The sequence below is a fragment of the Medicago sativa genome, chromosome 3, assembly GCF_051527215.1.
Source record: "Medicago sativa cultivar Bolivia chromosome 3, Bolivia_mono, whole genome shotgun sequence".
NCBI lineage: Eukaryota > Viridiplantae > Streptophyta > Magnoliopsida > Fabales > Fabaceae > Medicago > Medicago sativa.
Genome location: NC_140751.1, coordinates 84,313,671 through 84,331,573, shown reverse-complemented (window position 1 = coordinate 84,331,573; position 17,903 = coordinate 84,313,671). Strand labels below are relative to the sequence as shown.

General features: G+C 35.2%; 2 protein-coding genes across 5 annotated transcripts; both read left to right on the top strand.

The window, feature by feature from the left end:
* The first annotated feature begins 1,117 nt into the window (after positions 1-1,117).
* Positions 1,118-8,811, top strand: LOC146941146 (wound-responsive family protein). 4 transcript variants are annotated; one of them, XM_085754932.1, is made up of 13 exons: positions 1,118-1,529; positions 2,059-2,145; positions 2,299-2,391; positions 2,507-2,583; positions 3,261-3,843; positions 4,692-4,791; positions 4,902-5,011; positions 5,108-5,191; positions 5,661-5,786; positions 6,410-6,544; positions 6,629-6,676; positions 7,210-7,311; positions 7,997-8,811. In XM_085754932.1, the coding sequence occupies exons 1-13, from the start codon at positions 1,350-1,352 to the stop codon at positions 8,438-8,440; spliced, it is 2,169 nt and encodes a 722-aa protein (XP_085611058.1). In that variant the 5' UTR covers positions 1,118-1,349; the 3' UTR covers positions 8,441-8,811. The 4 variants fall into 4 exon arrangements, with proteins under 4 accessions (XP_085611058.1, XP_085611057.1, XP_085611056.1 ...); XM_085754931.1 differs by having other exon boundaries at positions 7,991-8,811; XM_085754930.1 differs by having other exon boundaries at positions 4,902-5,191.
* A 1,215-nt stretch (positions 8,812-10,026) lies between these two features.
* Positions 10,027-17,645, top strand: NADK2 (NAD kinase 2). Its single transcript, XM_085754926.1, is given in 10 exon segments — positions 10,027-10,248; positions 10,595-11,912; positions 11,915-12,328; positions 12,331-12,509; positions 14,806-14,927; positions 15,042-15,183; positions 15,280-15,504; positions 15,659-15,733; positions 16,612-16,713; positions 17,033-17,645. Coding segments are annotated over 10 exon segments (2,937 nt in total). The 5' UTR covers positions 10,027-10,092; the 3' UTR covers positions 17,237-17,645.
* The last annotated feature ends 258 nt before the right edge of the window (positions 17,646-17,903 follow it).

The window sequence follows — 17,903 nt, the reverse complement described above, 5'->3', positions numbered from 1 at the left end:
TCATTAGTAGGCTATAAATAGAGAGCTTGTTCTCCTTGTTTTAGCATCTTGAATTCGAATATTGTATTGTGACGAGAATACTATTTCTCAATAAAAGTTCTCGTTTTTATTCAATTGTTCTTATTGTTTTCTTCTTATTCATTCATGGCAACACCAACCATGAGTGAGTAATTCCCTTAGACCTTGGGATTGTTGGGAGAGTCCTATGGCTTGATCCAACAATCCTAATCCGAAACCCTAGTTTATGTAACCTACTTTTCTTATCTAAATTCACCGTTCTTCACAACGATATTAACAAGTACCAAACTTTGGATGCGAACGCGGAGGGTTAGTACTTGTTAATTCGTTACCCTAGTTATTAAGGTGATGAATCGAACGAAGAAGTCTTAATAACCGAACAAGTGAATTTAGACAAGGATTGCGAAGCATGAGAATAGCCTAGTGAACATTGGGACTTATAGAATCTCGTACAATCAAGGATCTTAATATAGGAGTTAGCCATGAGAATAGGTCTAACACCTTGAGAGACACACTCCCTGGATATCGAACGAAGAAGGGGATAGACTTTAGAGAGATTCGTCCTTAGAAACTAGGATTTACATAAACAAGGATTAGGATTAGGATGTTAGGTCAACCATAGGATGAACCAATAATCCCTAGGTTGCCTTTAGCTAATGTTTTTCAACCGTCGTTTAGATTACCTTGAAACCCTAATTATCGATTTCTTCCTAACTTTTACTACTTTTGATTGGAATTTAAATAACTCCCCGTGGATCGATACTCTCTCTTTATTACTACTACGGTAAACCCGTGCACTTGCGGATTTACGGTAACAATGCGCAAAGATCAATTTACCATACATTAGTAATATATAAACATTATTTTATTTATTAGTAGTTCATTTTGGCCACACAAACATATCTATACCAAGTATGTTCATTTTTTTTTTGGCTATATACTGTCTCTTACATATATTCATTAATTCATTTTTTGTATATTTTAACCCGCATAAAACCCGTTGAATTTGGTTTGAATCCAGGACGGGTACAACCCGGTCCATAGACACAACCCGATCTGTTTCCTTTCTCCTCTGGTATTTTCTCGGGAAAGAAAAAGCAGGAAAATCTTACAAGCTAGCTCGAATTTCAGTTAAAACCACCATAGAACACACAGTGTCAATTTTTTTTCAATTTAATTTCATTTTCGTTAATCAATTTTCAAATCCCGCGCAATTCTCTTCTTGTTCTTCATGTAGGCCGTATACTCAATTTTCTCCCAATTTTCAATTTCGCGTTTCTATGTAACACCCTAATTCGCTAGAATTATCGGTTTCAATAAATTCGGTGCCGATGAAGGAGGAGAAGAAGGCTTCTTCGTCGTTCGTGAAGAAAGGTGACCGGCAAATGTTCACGGTGGAGCTCCGACCGGGTGAAACCACCATAGTATCATGGAAGAAGCTGCTGAAAGACGCTACCAAGCCTAACGGATCGGCTTCCACCTCTCAACAATCCCGTCCGGAGCCTTTTCCGGTAAGAATTTTAATTTATTTTCAGTCAATTTCACTCTACTTCGTTCTGGATTGATTTTCCGTGTGCATTGTAGTGGAGTGTGATTTTTAGATCGAATTTTGGGTTTTTAAGGGTTTTTGTCTTTGTTTTGGGGCAAAAAGTTTTTTTTTTTGTTCTTTGAACTTTCTTATCTAACATCAATTTTATTATTGAGTTTTAGTTTATCTGTTTAATTTAATATCTGTTCTTTAATTTGGTGTTATTTCTGTTGAATCAAAGTAAAATGATCTAATAAGAACACTAATTACATTCCTCTTCAGTGCACATTTGCATATGTGAGCATTTTGATGTTGAAAATTGAAAATTTTCCGAGCTCAGTTTTATATGTAGATTAGTCGATACAACTTGATCATGATTTAGTATTGTGATGTAAGGTTTAGTAGTTAGTGGATACTAGTAAATACGCTGTACTTTGCCGCGATGTCACGTGATCTTTATGTGTGGTGTAATGTTTCACTATTTTGACAAAATCTATGCCGATATTTCTTAGGGACAACCTGTTGAGGTTGAGGAAAATGATCCAGCTCAGCCACACCGTTTCAGTGCCGTAATAGAGAAGATCGAACGCCTTTACATGGTATGTTTACATTACTTGCTGAGATTGTTATTGTATGCACCGAGTAAGCCTGAATTTGTTCTTTGAACCATTGGTTTGAATTGTAGACGCTCGAATAAGTATTAATTTGTAGCTTCGCGAATGTTAACTAATTGAGTGCTGAATCTTTTTCAGGGTAATGGTAGCAGTGATGATGAAGATCTGCCTGATGTTCCCGATGATGATCAGTACGATACTGAAGATTCTTTTATAGACGACGCTGAGCTGGTTGGTATTTTTGTTTTTATTCCTTCACCTTGATATATAGGAATATCACTCTTCCTTGTGACGTTTTTTGGCTTATACAATACTTTTATAAATTATTTAACTGTTCATTCTGCAGGATGAATATTTCCAGGTTGATAATTCCAAAGTCAAACATGATGGATTCTTTGTAAACAGAGGGAAATTGGAACGCACGTAAGTTTATAATGTTTGAAAAAATCTGTTTTGAGCATTCCCTTTTTATCTCCTTGCCAACCACTTATGGTTAAAGCAAATCTTAGAAAGGTTTCTTTCCAAATTACTTAATTGTTGATATTGTTTAATTGCTGAGGTTGGCTTTTGTTATCATTTTATAACATTTTGTATTTTTGAGATTCCTATTGAAGTGACCGTCTTTGTTAGATAATTGAATAATGAGTTAGGTATACTCTTGGTCCCTATAAAGTTAACGAAATATGATTTTGGTCCCTATAATTTTTTATATGTTTTTAATCCTAAAAATACATATTTTTTTTGCTTTTAGTCACGGATAAGAGGACAGGGGCTTAAAACACACAATTTTTGCTAAATGTTGGGACTTAAAATGAATAAAATTTTCATAGATACGAAAGTCAGTATTTTTTTTTTCTTCCAAATTTTTAGAGATCAAAACATATTTAATCCTTAAACAATATTGTATTGCAAGTGATTTCTTGACAACATTTGGACATTATAATCTTGGTTCACAGCTAAATGCTCTTCTTTCCTTGACACTTTTCTACAAATTTTGTACATATTTAATGAATTATTTAGTTGAAGATTGTAGTAAATAAGTTGAGTCCTAAAATTTTGAATTATTATTGATTTTCTGTTGTTTCTTTCAATATTACAAGTGATGAACCTCCTGTGTTACCCAACCAGCAACCAAAGAAAAGGCGCAAAAAAGATATAGTGAAGAATCCAGATGAAAATAATAATGTCGTTGGATCAAATAAACATGTAAAAGTGGGCAAGGCAGCATCTGGGAAAACAACTTCCATACAGGCGAAGAATGTGTGTCATTCCTCACAGATTTTGGTTGTACCTGGTGAACATTATGAAGACTTGAAACCTCAGAATCAATTGGATATCTATGGAATTAGTTCCAAAAAGAAAACTGCTGATACTAAGCCAATATCGGTCTCTTCTGTCTCTTTGAAAACATCAAGTGATGATTTCCCTGCTGCCACGTCAGAAGCAAAAGATGCTGATAAGAAGATAGGAGCTTTTCTATCTAAGAACACAAGTGGATCATTTGATGCAACTCACCAGAAGTACCATGAAAAAGGTGCTCATGCACAATCCAAATCCCAACCTGTAAAACCCTCAAAGAATATTGATGGTTCAGAAAATATCAGTCGGCCGAAAGAAAAAAATGGTAGGCGTCAACTGCCGGATCTTAACCTGTCTGTAGGAAAGCGTACTACCAAAGCAACGGTAAGTTTTTATTTCTTTGGCTCTTTTGCGCCTTTTTTTTAATTTGATTTGATGAATAATTGAAAAAAATACCGATAAAGGAGGTCCTCTGCACTGTGGTTATTTCATATTCCTTTTGGTATTAAACAAAAGGGTTCTCCTACACTTCGTCTCATACCATAAGGGCCCCAAGATGATTTCAGGAACTGCCTTCCAAATCATAAATTTTCTTTGCAGAACCACTTTCCGTTGTCATTGAAATAAAGTTCTACGTTGGCACTAAAGGATTACATGCTGTGTGCTGATGAAATGAACCGAATTCCCCAATAATGAGCCAATTAATAAAGAAAAAGAATATGCATTGCTGATTCCATTTCCTTTTTTTATTTGCATCAAGGACAATGATACGTTATGCATACCACTTACAAGGAATTAAAACGGTACACAAAAATTAAAGATGACTTTGAATTGAAAGTATACTTCCTCCTTTGACTGAAATATTCCTCATGATTCATTTGCAATATACAACATAGAGGAGTTACTCACTCCAAGAGGATTTGAATTAAATTCCTCAACTGATTATTAATAAAGGATTTAAACCAATCACATGATTCATTTAAAATGATAGACACTTAATTTTAAGGATACTGATCTTACACACATTGGAGCAGGTGTGCTATATTTAAAAATAATGGAAAGGGCTTAGTAAACTATACTCTTGTTGTGCTCTTGGTAAACTATATATTTACCTGTTCCATCTAATTTAAACAATGATGATGAAAGTTGTGCATATGGATTGTTATGCATGAAACTATAATTGTTTTTATTAGTTCCTGTCTGACTCATGGGTTTATTTGAATACTATGCAGAAATCTGAATACGTGCACAAGAAAGACGGGTCTAGCGTTAGGCCAAAATCTTCAATGCTTGAGAAGGCTCTTGGCGAGTTAGAGAAAATGGTCGCAGAGTGTAAGTCTCAAACTTGATATTTCCCACACAGATAAGTTTGGCAAGTTTGCTGCTAACACTATTTGTTTGCCTTTCTTTTCTTCTGTTGTTCATTTTGAATAATATTACAGCAAGGCCCCCTGCAGCGGAAAACCCAGAGGCTGATAATACATCCCAGGCAGTCAAAAGGAGATTGCCTAGAGAAATAAAGCTAAAGCTTGCTAAAGTTGCTAGACTAGCGGTATTGCTTCTAAGAATATATATAAGATTTTATATATATTTTTTGATCAAGGGATTTGAACTTTATAATATTAACTGTATGTTTTTGTTGCAACAGGCAAGCCATGGGAAAGTATCAAAAGAGTTAATTAACCGTCTTATGAGTATTCTTGGGCACTTGATGCAACTCAGAACGTTAAAGGTATTGCAGCTCTTAAATATACACAAATAATCCAACTTTATAATATGATTTTAGAATAATGGAGACATGATTTGAGTAGAACATTCTTGAGCTAACCACTTGCATTCTTAGTTTATATTGTGTATTGAGTGACTTTATTTTTAGAATATGATTTGAGAATAGCGGAGATATTCTTTCAGTAATACATTCTTTACATAATCAAATGCATGCTTAAAATTTTTCTTCTGTTTGAGCACTTCAATATGATGTGGCTATGAGGCTATGATTATGCATTATTATAAAATGGTATTTTTTGAGGAATAAAAACCCTACCTGTAATTTACCATGGTTATCTTGGATGTTATAGTTATCTTGAGTAGTTTCTCTAACCGTTATTCATTGTTCCTATTGATTGTATGTTTGGTGTATATTTAGGTTCTCTTAATTCCTAAAACTATTTATCTTCTCATACAATGTTTTCCTATGGCAGAGAAACTTAAAAATAATGATCAGTATGGGTCTGTCAGCAAAGCAGGATGATGATGATAGGTTTCAACGGATAAAAAAGGAAGTTGTTGATATGATTAAGATGCAGGCCCCAACTTTGGAGTCCAAGGTTTATTTTAGCTGCTCTTGTTATATCATTTCCTATTAAAGACTGGTAGACAGACTTCAGCGCACTTTCTTTTAGTTCATGTTCAATTCTGATGAGCTCATAATGCCTCCAAAGTTACTGCATGAGATAGCACATATAAATTGGTTGTTGTATCATATCAGTCAGCATCGTATGATACACTCACGTTTTCCATCTTTGTTTAGTTCTGTTGGTTCTTCATTATTGATTTTGTTCTTCTCATCATAATTATAATTCATACCATGTTTGGCTAAGTGCATTTTAGGGGAAATAGTAAACCTCGTTTAGGAAGCAGGGAAAAGAGAGCGATTATTTCCTCAAGATCAGCTAGTACAATCACACTCTATGTTTTATGTCATTCTTTCTATTGGGCGCTTCTTTTAATGGGTCCAATGCAATTTTGTGTTTGCAATGCAAACACTAAATATGGAATGCTTACTGATGAATCACTTTCATTGATTCTTGTAATTATGATACTCAATCACATTTCCTTCCTACATATTTTAATATTTCCACTGTTTAATAATAGTTTTTCAGAAATATTTTTGCTTAAGGGATGTGTTGGTTATTTAACCTGGGATGTATGGTGTTTTTTTGAACATCAGCAACAGCAGAAAGCTGGAGCATCAGGTGATGTTCAAGAATTTGGTCCCGACGGAAAACCAATAACTAAAAGGACTTTTAGTATGGATGCTGCATTGGAAGACAAGATTTGTGATCTCTATGACATTTTTGTTGATGTACGTTTAGAGCTACAGATACTTATTATGAAATTTCTGTTGTGTGTGATAAAAATTATTGAACTATGTTTGCAATGGCTGTAGGGCTTGGATGAAAATGCAGGTCCACAAATCAGAAAGTTGTATGCCGAGGTAATTCAGATTTTCTAAATCCTATTGATCTAGAAGTTCTATTTGGTTGCTCATCTTGTGTCTTCTGGCTGAGGACAAAAAGTTAATCAACTTGGTTTTTTGAATTCTTCACTTGCTTTCAGTAAGTTTTTTTTTTTTTTTTTCCTCCTTTGCCCAAAAAAAGTTTGTTTTCTTAATGCCTTCTCATATAAGCTAAACTTACGTATTGTTTCCATATAAAAGAATTTATTTGACTGTTATTACTTATAAAACCCCTCCTACCCCTACTGAAAGCAAAATGGTTCACAATTTGTTTTGAGAATTTATTGGTGTAAGAAATACTCACCACTGGAATTTCCCCAGAGTGTCAATTCTATTCCTTTCAATGGAAAATTCTCTTGTTCAATGAACATTCATGCTACTTATCACTTGATAGTATGCATGCGCATGTCTGTACTGAATGTGTAGTCTGCGTTATGTCTAAGTTAATCTGTTGGCATTCTATAAACATATATTTATATTTTTTAGCCTTTCCAATTCCTTGTCTTTACCAGCTTGCAGAATTATGGCCAACTGGTTACATGGACAACCATGGGATCAAACGGGGAATTTGCAGGGCAAAAGAGAGGCGCAGAGCATCGCACTCAAAAAATAAGGTACGCCTTTTGCAGTGAATAAGGATTTTTAACAGTATTAATGAACAATTCTGTGAAGCTTACCTTCTTTCTTCTGATGGAAAAAACCTTCCCCTGCTATTAAATTTTTTTAAAAAATTGAAGAGTTTTACATGAAAATTGTCTTGGCTCTTGATTATGCTTATCTATATGGCACTGGCTCGTTGGAAATTACACATGCTTGGAATGATATTCAAGGTAGTAGATCTTACTTAAAATCAAATGACGGTCCAAGTATAGTTAGTAGATTGTAGGATTGATACTTGGATCATAAGGTCATATCTATTGGGGAATGTTTGGATGGGAAAAGAAGGTTTTAGTTAGACCTTCCCCCTGTTTGGGAAAGTTATATAGACGCTTCCTCCATGGTGCCACATTGTTGATTTCATTTTTAGTCTTGCTTCACAAACTCTACATTGTGCAGAGCAACATGCATTATTACAAAGGAGTTATATTATCTTGATTTTAATGTAGAAATTTTATTTTAGTAGTATGTTTTGTCGTTAAGATAGTGAGAAAACATTGAAAAACCTAAATAACCTAATTAGTAATGGAAAAATACCATTTGATTCTTTTTATGCCCGGGTGATAACCAGAATCTGGTATTTGTCAGGACAAAATTGTTTTTTAGTTGATCTCATTGGTTTACCTGTGTTGCTAGGATCAGGAAAAAATTAAGAGGAAGAAGTTGTTGGCATCGAGGCAAGAGGATAGCGTTCAACTTGACTCTGGCTCAATTTCATCACAGCAGAACCAACAAGAGAAATTAGCTCCAGAATCTACCAGCCATGCTTCTACTTCAACGAACAAGTTCGTATCTAATATGAGCACAGCTGTCCGGGTCCCCAGTCCCACGAATGGTGTAAAACAAGAAAAAGCAAAGGGAAGTTCAAGCAGTTCCATGGAGGATGTCCGTGTTGCTGATGGTGTCTTAACAAAGAAGGCGAAGAGAAAACCAGAACTTGAGTTGGAAGGAGCAAATTGTGGTCCCGAAAAGCTTGTTCCTTTGCAGGGAGAAGAAAGGCCCAGGTCCCAAAAACAGTCTTCTGGTCTTCCCACCAAATCAAATCTTCAGCCAACATCTCCCCCAGGTCTTGAACAGTCAAGCTAATTAACAAGAGTGGGATGTCCACAGTTGGATGTCTGTCATGGTTTTTTTAATAGTAATTTACCCATCCCCTCTATTTTGTCTGTCAAATTGTTTCCTGTTTATTGTTACTATTTTGTAATTAAATATCCTTTGAATGTTAGTCGATATTTAGGTATAGATAAGTAGATTTGTTAGTTGTTTATTAGTGATAGTGATAGTGGCATTGGCAGACGATTAACGGTCTTTACGCTGCTTCTCTATGGATGGCGGCACCATCTATCACAACCATTAGATATAGTGTTTATTTAATTGTACGAGGATGATTTTTCTTTTTACTGGAACATTCACCTGTAACATGGATAGTTCAAATTTCCCAAGTTTCCTTTTTTCTAGCCCAGCTGCCAAAATTCATGATAAGCAATAAAAATTATGCTTATCGATCTCAAGGCCTCCTTCAACCTATTGTCATTTCACATCAACAAACTCGTTGCTTCCTTTATGCGTTTCCCATCATCCTTTGTTTGTGCTTATGAGTTGTGACATTGGGTGACAGTGAAGTTTTTGTTATGATTTCCTTTAGCAGATAATTCAACTGACTCCCTAACCACCTATCGGCTATTGCTAGCTTGCAGTGTTGGTTAGAGATTGATTCATGTCAATGTAGCACTTTGTCTTGATACTTTCTGTTAATGTAATTTTTTTAAATCTTTTTCCTTATAAGGTGAATTCTAGCCACTAGGCTACTTGGACGAAAAAAAAAAACGTTAGCAAAGGTGCACGGGAAGTTGGTTTTGGTATATTTCTTATTATAAAATGCTCTATTTGGTTATTTATAAAGAAAAATACAGCCATTTGCTTAGGCTTTCACGCCACATTGCAAACCATTATAGCAGCCATGACTCATTGCAAAACTCCGTTGGTCGTGTCATGGTCTACAAAAGTAGAACATACATGATCGAGCTTGAAGCCTAACACGAATGGACTGACATTATGTTTTATATTTGTGCGGTTTTACGACAAGAAGCCGAAAACATCCCGGTGGTGTGGCCACACCATGTTGTCATGTATTGAGCATGTGAGATTTTAGGGCAAGTTTACCAATATGGTGTACCTTCGACGTTAATATTTGGTAAATGCTTGGATCCTAAGATGCATATTAAAAACATGAGTCGTTAGTGTTTACATACATACTTTTGTGATTATTGAACGGTCTAACTAGATTGATATCGTGTAGCACGAGTAACTACGATCAATACTAAAAGATTTTGTAAATAGTTGAATACTAAGATGCATTTTGAAAGACAAGTGTTGACAATAACATTTATTAACCATTTCAAAGAATCTAACGACAAAACTCACACATTTAGTAGAAAGAATAGCAAAAGATGTGTGTTAGCGCGGCCCAACATATATCAAATATTCAAATGTCACATGATCGATATCATTCGATCTACATTCTATACTTAACCATTAGTTTTTTCATTAACAAGATTGATCTTTTGGTATTTATCATATCATGGCAAATATTTGGTTTGAAAAAATAAAAAACAAAAAGTGACGTTACTAACAACAAGACAACAAGTACATGATCACATGACAAGAATAGCATCAAAATCCAAAATCAAAGAAACGAACAAGTAGAAGATTTGATTTGGTTCCAGTCCCACCCACCGATGTTGGCATGTAATAGCCTCTGCGCTTGCCACGTGGCATTCTCCGACAATTCTACAATCCTCCACCGGTTGAAGAACCCTCAGCTCACTCTCCAAAGAACTACACACCTTGTTACCGCTGCTTCTTCTTCCTTTCATTTCGCTTTGGATTCCCAGGTAATTAAGCTTTCCTTGAATTCAATCATTATTATTACTACTTACTGTTTGATTGGATGAACCCAATTGATGTCGGAATCACCGAAATTATACATTTTTTATTGAATACCAATTTCATTCTGTTTAAGTGCCTTTCAGTCACCAAATTAGTGATTTTATATCCATCAATCATTTCACTACTCCAAAACTTTATACTTTTGTTACTGCTTTCTATACTGAAAAAAAAATCATTTTTTTAACAAATCAATTCCTTTTATAAGTTTTCACCCGTTTGCTATAGATCATTTTTTTTTTTTTAAATCCGTAACAAACAATCTCATATAGGTCCGAATACTTTTGTTTGTAGAGCTTGAAGTCCATTAAATCCCATGATGCATCACGGTTACCTTGGATTGGTCCAGTTCCAGGTGATATTGCTGAAGTGGAAGCATATTGTAGGATTTTAAGAAATTCCGAGAGCCTTCATTCTGCATTAATGAATGCTTTATGTAACCCTTTTACTGGTGAATGTAGTGTTTCAGATGATGTTCCGTTCCATGAGAAACCTGTCCTTGAAGATAAAATTGTTTCTGTTCTTGGATGTATGGTTGCTCTTGTAAAAAATGGCAGGGAGGATGTTCTTGCCGGTAGATTTTCCATTATGTCTCCCTCCCGTGCTTCCGGGGTTGGCATGGTGGAGGAAAGCCTCCCTCCACTCGCTATTTTTAGAGGCGAGATGAAAAGGTGTTGTGAGAGCTTGCATGTTGCTCTTGAGAATTATTTAATTCCTGGTGATGATCGAAGTTTGGATGTGTGGAGGAAACTTCAGAGATTGAAGAATGTATGCTATGATTCCGGTTTTCTTTGCAGAGAAGAGGATCCGTGTCCTACACTATTTGCAAACTGGAGTCATGTGTATTTGTCCAGTTCCAAAGAGGACTCACTGTCCAATGAATCGGAAGTTGATTTTTGGACAGGTGGGCAGGTCACAGAAGAAGGCCTCAAGTGGCTTCTGGACAGAGGATATAAAACTATTGTGGATCTTAGAGAAGAGACCGTAAAAGATAATTTCTACCAAGCTGCTCTGAGTGATGCTATTTCAGCTGGAAGTATTGAATTGGTCAAAATTCCAGTTGAAGTTGGGACTGCGCCTAAAATGGAACAGGTTGAGAGGTTTGCATCTCTTGTTTCAGATAACAGCAGAAGGCCAATCTATCTGCACAGCAAAGAAGGATTTTGGAGAACGTCTGCCATGGTTTCCAGATGGAGGGAATACATGGCTCACTCTGCATCGCCTGCATTGCAGTATGTTTCTAATCAAGCAGTTATTTCCAATGACATATTATCAGATTATACAAATGGGTCTGGGAATCTGCAGGACTCAAAGCCTACTGAGAGATCCTTTCTTGAAAAAGATACTGCATTGTTGAAACAGGGTTTAGGTGCAATAAATAGTTCTGTTGATTCATTTGACCAATGTACCTATCCAAATCAGAACACCGAAAAAACACAACATAATGGGGCCTCGAGTGGAATTGTTCCTAATGATAAGACTTCATCACAAGATATTTCTGCAGAAGGGGAAAGATATTTTCCCACTTTCTCCAGCAAAACTAACCCTTTAGATGCTCAAGTTCCTCCTCATGATGCCTTTTCCAAAAAAGAGATGTCCAGATTTTTGGGAAGTAAAAGATTTCAAAACCCTCTTGTTCCAGTAATCAGGTCAAAAGGATGGAATGCTTGCAAGATTCAAGGAGTATGCATAATAGAAGACTGCAGGGGCAAGTGATTATCAACAGTGGTCATAATCCTGAACCTAAAATTGTGGGCCCAGCAGAAAGTTCCTATGGGTCTGCTCAGATTGCCGTTGGTAACAAATGGAAGTTAGCGAATATGAATACTTCCAGTTCTGTTAGGACAACAGTTAATGCTTTTAGTGAAAGAGAAATGTATCGCATGACTGATGTCAATGATATTGATAATACAACTGACTCTCAAAGGATTTTAACCGATGACGATAAGGTGAGGGAAGACTTGGGATTCACTGCAGGAGACATGTGTGCATCTTCAACTGGAGTTGTAAGGCTGCAGTCAAGAAAAAAGCAGAGATGTTCCTAGTACGAACAGATGGATTTTCTTGTGTGAGAGAGAAGGTGACCGAATCTTCTTTGGCCTTCACTCATCCTAGCACCCAACAACAAATGCTAATGTGGAAATCTACCCCAAAGACTGTGTTATTATTGAAAAAGCCCGGGGAGCACCTCATGGAAGAAGCTAAAGAGGTAATGTTTTTTAGACGCCTATCCTATCAGTACCCAAGTTTTTAAAAGTTTTTAACATTAATGTTTAGCAAAACAATTATATTTTGTTATACATGGAGGGATATCTTCTGGTATGGTGGCGAGGGGGAGAGGCTCGGTGGTGGGTGCTAGTTGCTCTATAAAGACGCTAAATAGAAAATTTCAAAAAGGATTAAACAACAAATTTTTGAGCTTTGACACTAATTTCCATGCAAATTGTACTTCCATTGATCCAAGCTTGAGCTTGTTGTTGTTTTGCTCGTTTAGTGTAATTGCACTTCTTCATGTAGAAATATTAAATTTATTGAACTTAGCTCTAATAACGTTAGTTATTTTAGATTCTAACTAGACTTTTGACCCGTGCGTCGCATGGGTTTTCTCAACTATAATAGAGACCAATAAATAATTTTTGACCCGTAAGATCATTGATATGGTAGAAAATATTTTCTTCAAAAAAAAAAGGCAAGCGGATAGGAATGAAATTGGTGTGCAATGCATTTTTTTAGATGAAATTTGTTAGGTTAAATAATTGCAAACCTAATAAAGCAAATGAGCGGGAAAAAATTAGGTTAAGTTGTCAGACGTAACAAAATTAATAAATAAGGATGTAAAAAAAAGGCATGAAATTAAAAAAAATCCAAAAAAAAAGTGTAAAATTCTTGACCAAAAAAAAAAATATATAAAATAGAAGGATCATACGTGATCATTGATATGGTAGAAAATATTTTCTTCAAAAAAAAAAAAAGGCAAGCGGATAGGAATGAAATTGGTGTGCAATGCATTTTTTTAGATGGAATATGTTAGGTTAAATAATTGCAAACCAAATGAGCGGGTAAAAATTAGGTTAAGTTGCTTAGACGTAACAAGATTAATAAATAAGGATAAAAAACATTAGTTATTTTATTCATGCAGGGATTATTTTAAATTTCATATCTATAACTAATTAACTATTACTTTTAATTCAATGATATCTAGCTTATCATTTAAATTTATTTTAGAGAAGTTTCTAATAAAAATATTTCAATTTTGATTTCTTTTTATAATGCAAAATAAATAAATTCAAACATACTTATTCTTAGAATTTGAGCTCAAGACCTAACCCACCCAACTAAATTGACCTGTAAGGTTTCAGGTTCGACTCCCCTTGGTGCCAATTTCGGTGGGCTAGTCCATATAGAGCTTTGCTCTGGCTTTAAATGGGCCCCCGCAATTGAGCGGTGTGATTGGACCCCTCGGATTAGTCGGTCATTGGGCCGGATACTGATTTTTCAAAAAAGAAAAATTGAGGACTGCCCAAGCCTTATAAGCACTACAAAGACAGTTATATTACAGTGTTCTCCATTCCCTTCATCTAAAGTTATTCTTTGAGCTATTTATGATTCAAGAAATTATTATTTTTTTATTTTAATCCCCAACATCAAATATTTTGATGATCTTCACGAAAGAACGTTACAAAGCAATTTTAATTTATAATCTGTAGCATCTTGTTTGCCCATTTCATAACCTCTTAAGGATTTTTCCTAAAAAAGAAAGTCTGAGAGCTTAATATCAATCAGTAAAGATTAGATTTTTACATTAGACCTAACTCATCCTTATAAAGCCGGCCTGCAAGGTGAGAGATGCCACTCTTTATAAGCCCATTTCGAGCCTTATCTTCATCCTGTGTGTGACTTGGGTTTTTTCCAGTACACTCCCTCATGCCCAACACTATTGGGATTAATGTGTGGATATAAATGGTGGGTGCTAGGTGGCCTGAATCGGTAGATTCTGATGCCATATTAGGTTTTTATACTGGGCTTAACTCATCCTTACAAAAATGGCTTGTAAGGTGAGGGATTCCACTCTTTATAAACTCATTTCAGATCTTATCATGATTCTATGCGGGGCTTGGGTTTTTCGCAACATTAAAAGAATCAAGTTCTTGACATTTATAGGATTGTAGATGGAAACTATAAAAGATGGATTGAATGGGTTTTATGCAGAGCACTGTGTTGGAAATACTTGGATAAATATTTTTCATTACTATCATTACTTAGAATGCTCTAGAGACAAAGACAATATAGTCTCTTCCTTCACTAACAAATGAAATAAAATTTGGAATCAAATATGTTAGGCAATGCAGGAACTAGCAAATTTAACTATGAATTTTGACTGGTATTCCAACACCTCTTCGTACTTTTGTGATTCTTATAGAAACTATATATGAGTATATATTCAGAATTTTGTAATTATTTTGACTAAATTCATTATCGGCCGAGTTTCTTTATCTAATCCCCAGGTTGCTTCTTTTCTATATAACCAAGAGAAAATGAACGTATTCGTGGAACCTGATGTGCATGATATATTTGCTAGAATTCCCGGATTTGGATTCATTCAGACCTTCTATACTCAAGATGCCTGGTACTGGAGTTTATGAATTATGTCAATTACTTTACTTTTCCCTATTTATTTAATTTATTTAAAACCTTTGCTTCACTAAATGAATTTGTAACACATCTAATGCTTTTGATTCAGTGATCTGCACGAGAAAGTAGATTTTGTGGCATGTTTGGGGGGAGATGGCGTTATATTGCATGCTTCAAATCTATTTATAGGTGCTGTTCCCCCTGTTGTGTCATTTAACCTTGGTTCCCTTGGTTTTCTGGCTTCTCATAGTGTACGTTTTTCAACCGCATCATTTATTTCACTATAAAGAAATGCATGTATCTTTTTGTCCATTTGTTTGACTTCCATTCTGCTATTCCATTTTCAGTTTGAAGACTACAAGCAGGACCTACGACATGTTATCCATGGAAATAACAAACAAGATGGTGTATACATCACCCTCAGAATGCGTCTCCGATGTGAAATTTTCCGTAAGGGTAAAGCTATGCCAGGGAAAGTGTTTGATATTCTCAATGAAGTTGTTGTTGATCGGGGTTCAAACCCGTACCTTTCCAAGATTGAATGCTATGAACATGACAGACTTATAACAAAGGTGAGTTTGACTATGTATTTGTTGTCTGCACTCCTAATTTGTAAACATATATTATATTCTATAACAAGAGTGGCCAACATTCTAATTTAACACCTCTTAACAGCTTTTTGAGGCAGTGTTGTGCCTTATATATGATGATTGCTATATCTTTCAGGTACAAGGTGATGGAGTGATCATAGCCACTCCTACTGGAAGCACTGCCTATTCGACAGCTGCTGGAGGTTCTATGGTAAACTTGTCCAATAGTTGTTTTTGTCCAGAGCCTATACCGATTACTGAATAAGAATTAGTTAGATGGAATGGCTAGTTGTCTTTGCCTTGGAATACTTTGATAAGCAGTGATTATAAATTTGAGCTATTATGGTTTATCATAAATTTGAGCTATTACACTTTCTGCACAGTTGAACATTTTGTTGGTGTCTTCCCACTCTTACTACATTGAACTACATGTGGTAGCTCACGATAACTTGATGAGATTCTTTATTATGTTATGAGGAGGCTTATACTAGTGATGTTGTAGTCGCTAGTTAGCAATCATTTCTCTACTACTTTGCAAATTTCAGTGGTCAATAATGCTGACTGAGTTCCAGATAACTGCTCCTGAACATAGTTCTCCATCTTTGTCGCCCTCTTTTATGTTTGCCCCATTTTGTGAAATAAAGAACTTGTTTAAATAGAGTAATATTTTACTTCTTTTCTTCCCCTAAAAGATATTTCATATAATCCATACTCACATTATGTTATCCCTTAAAGAAATATAAGTTTTTATGCTTCTTATTCTAACATCCCTTCTATCATGAGAAACGTGAAATAACAAACATCTGTAGAAATAGTTAAGTCACTCAGAATATTTCATACGATAAACTCTTATTCTACTCATGGATTACCGAACAAGCCAGCTTTTGAGGAATTGCCGTGCCAGCGACAAAGTCGTAGAAACTTTGTACAAGTCACCTTGTATAATTATTAATTTCTTTATTATAACTTCTTAAGTTCTATTTTTATATCCCAATGTCATGATATGTGCACACTAACAGTGTGAAGTTGTCCCGAATTAATAACTGCTTTCGTTGGTGTTTTCTTTCTAATGTCAAATGGAAATTACAGGTCCATCCAAATGTTCCATGCATGCTGTTTACCCCAATCTGTCCACACTCACTCTCATTTAGACCAGTTATACTTCCAGATTCTGCTCAACTTGAATTAAAGGTGAAGTTATCATTCTCTACGTGGTAAACATATCATGTTGGCTGTTCTTGTTTCCACAATTGCTGTTCTTGTTTCCACAATTACACATTTGTTTATTATGCATATTCTATGCCTGCAAATGTGTCCATTACATAGCTATACTTTGTTGTATCTCAAACATGTATTGGAAAAAGCTACATGGTTAATACCACACAGTTACAAAAACAACTAAATTTAGCTTTCATATGATTTAAAATTTAGAGGTTAACTAATGGTTTAATGATTGTGGGTTTTATAATAAGGATATAGTATTGAGTAACATACAATTTATTGTTAGCAGATTCCACAGGATGCTAGAAGCAATGCCTGGGTTTCATTTGACGGGAAGAAAAGGCAGCAACTTTCAAGAGGAGATTCTGTACGAATATCTATGAGTCAGCATCCTCTTCCAACAGTTAACAAATTTGACCAAACAGGTGATTGGTTTCATAGCTTGATTCGCTGCTTAAATTGGAATGAAAGACTTGACCAAAAGGCCCTGTAAAGCATATGAAAATGAAGATCAGATATGCATTGTTCTCTTGTATAGACTTGAATGTGTAGTTACGGTACATATTATAGTTAAACATTGAGATAGCAGAACTTTGATATAGTATACTGGTTACTACAAATTTTTCACATTGGCTTACCATGACAATATAGGGTTTGCTAATGGTTTCTCCACTTTATTGTGGTAAAATTCTGTTGTACACTGACATTGAAATCAATAATTAGTTGATCCTAGAAGCAGCTCATTGGCTCATCTTCAAGTTCATCAGTCTGCCAGGCTGCAGACTTCCTTATCTCATTACCAGTAGCAGTTATTGTTTTTGTAGTTGTTAAGATATTTGTACTACTATTACTATTTGGAATATGAATATTTTCTCTCTATTTCATTGCATTCTTTGGTCAAAGGTATGTTCTGCTATCTAATGTATGAGTTTAGTAAATAATCACTGTTAACTGATTTTATTTTTTACATGTGCATCCAATCATATTTGACCGTTGTCTTGTATCATATTGTTATTTTCTAAAATATGTTCACAAATATCTAAATGGTGAAATATGACTGGGATGTATGTAAAACTATTTTATGTTATTTCCTAAAATACGTGCATAAGTATCTATTTAGTGATATATGATCGGATGTCACTCTTTTATGCTGGCAGTAG

Coding starts and splice junctions, on each gene's coding strand:
- LOC146941146 (XM_085754929.1), top strand. CDS start 1,350: ATGAAGGAGGAGAAGAAGGCTTCTTCGTCGTTCGTGAAGAAAGGTGAC. Junction 2,146..2,298: donor AGATCGAACGCCTTTACATG/GTATGTTTACAT, acceptor AATCTTTTTCAG/GGTAATGGTAGCAGTGATGA. Junction 5,787..6,409: donor CCCCAACTTTGGAGTCCAAG/GTTTATTTTAGC, acceptor TTTGAACATCAG/CAACAGCAGAAAGCTGGAGC.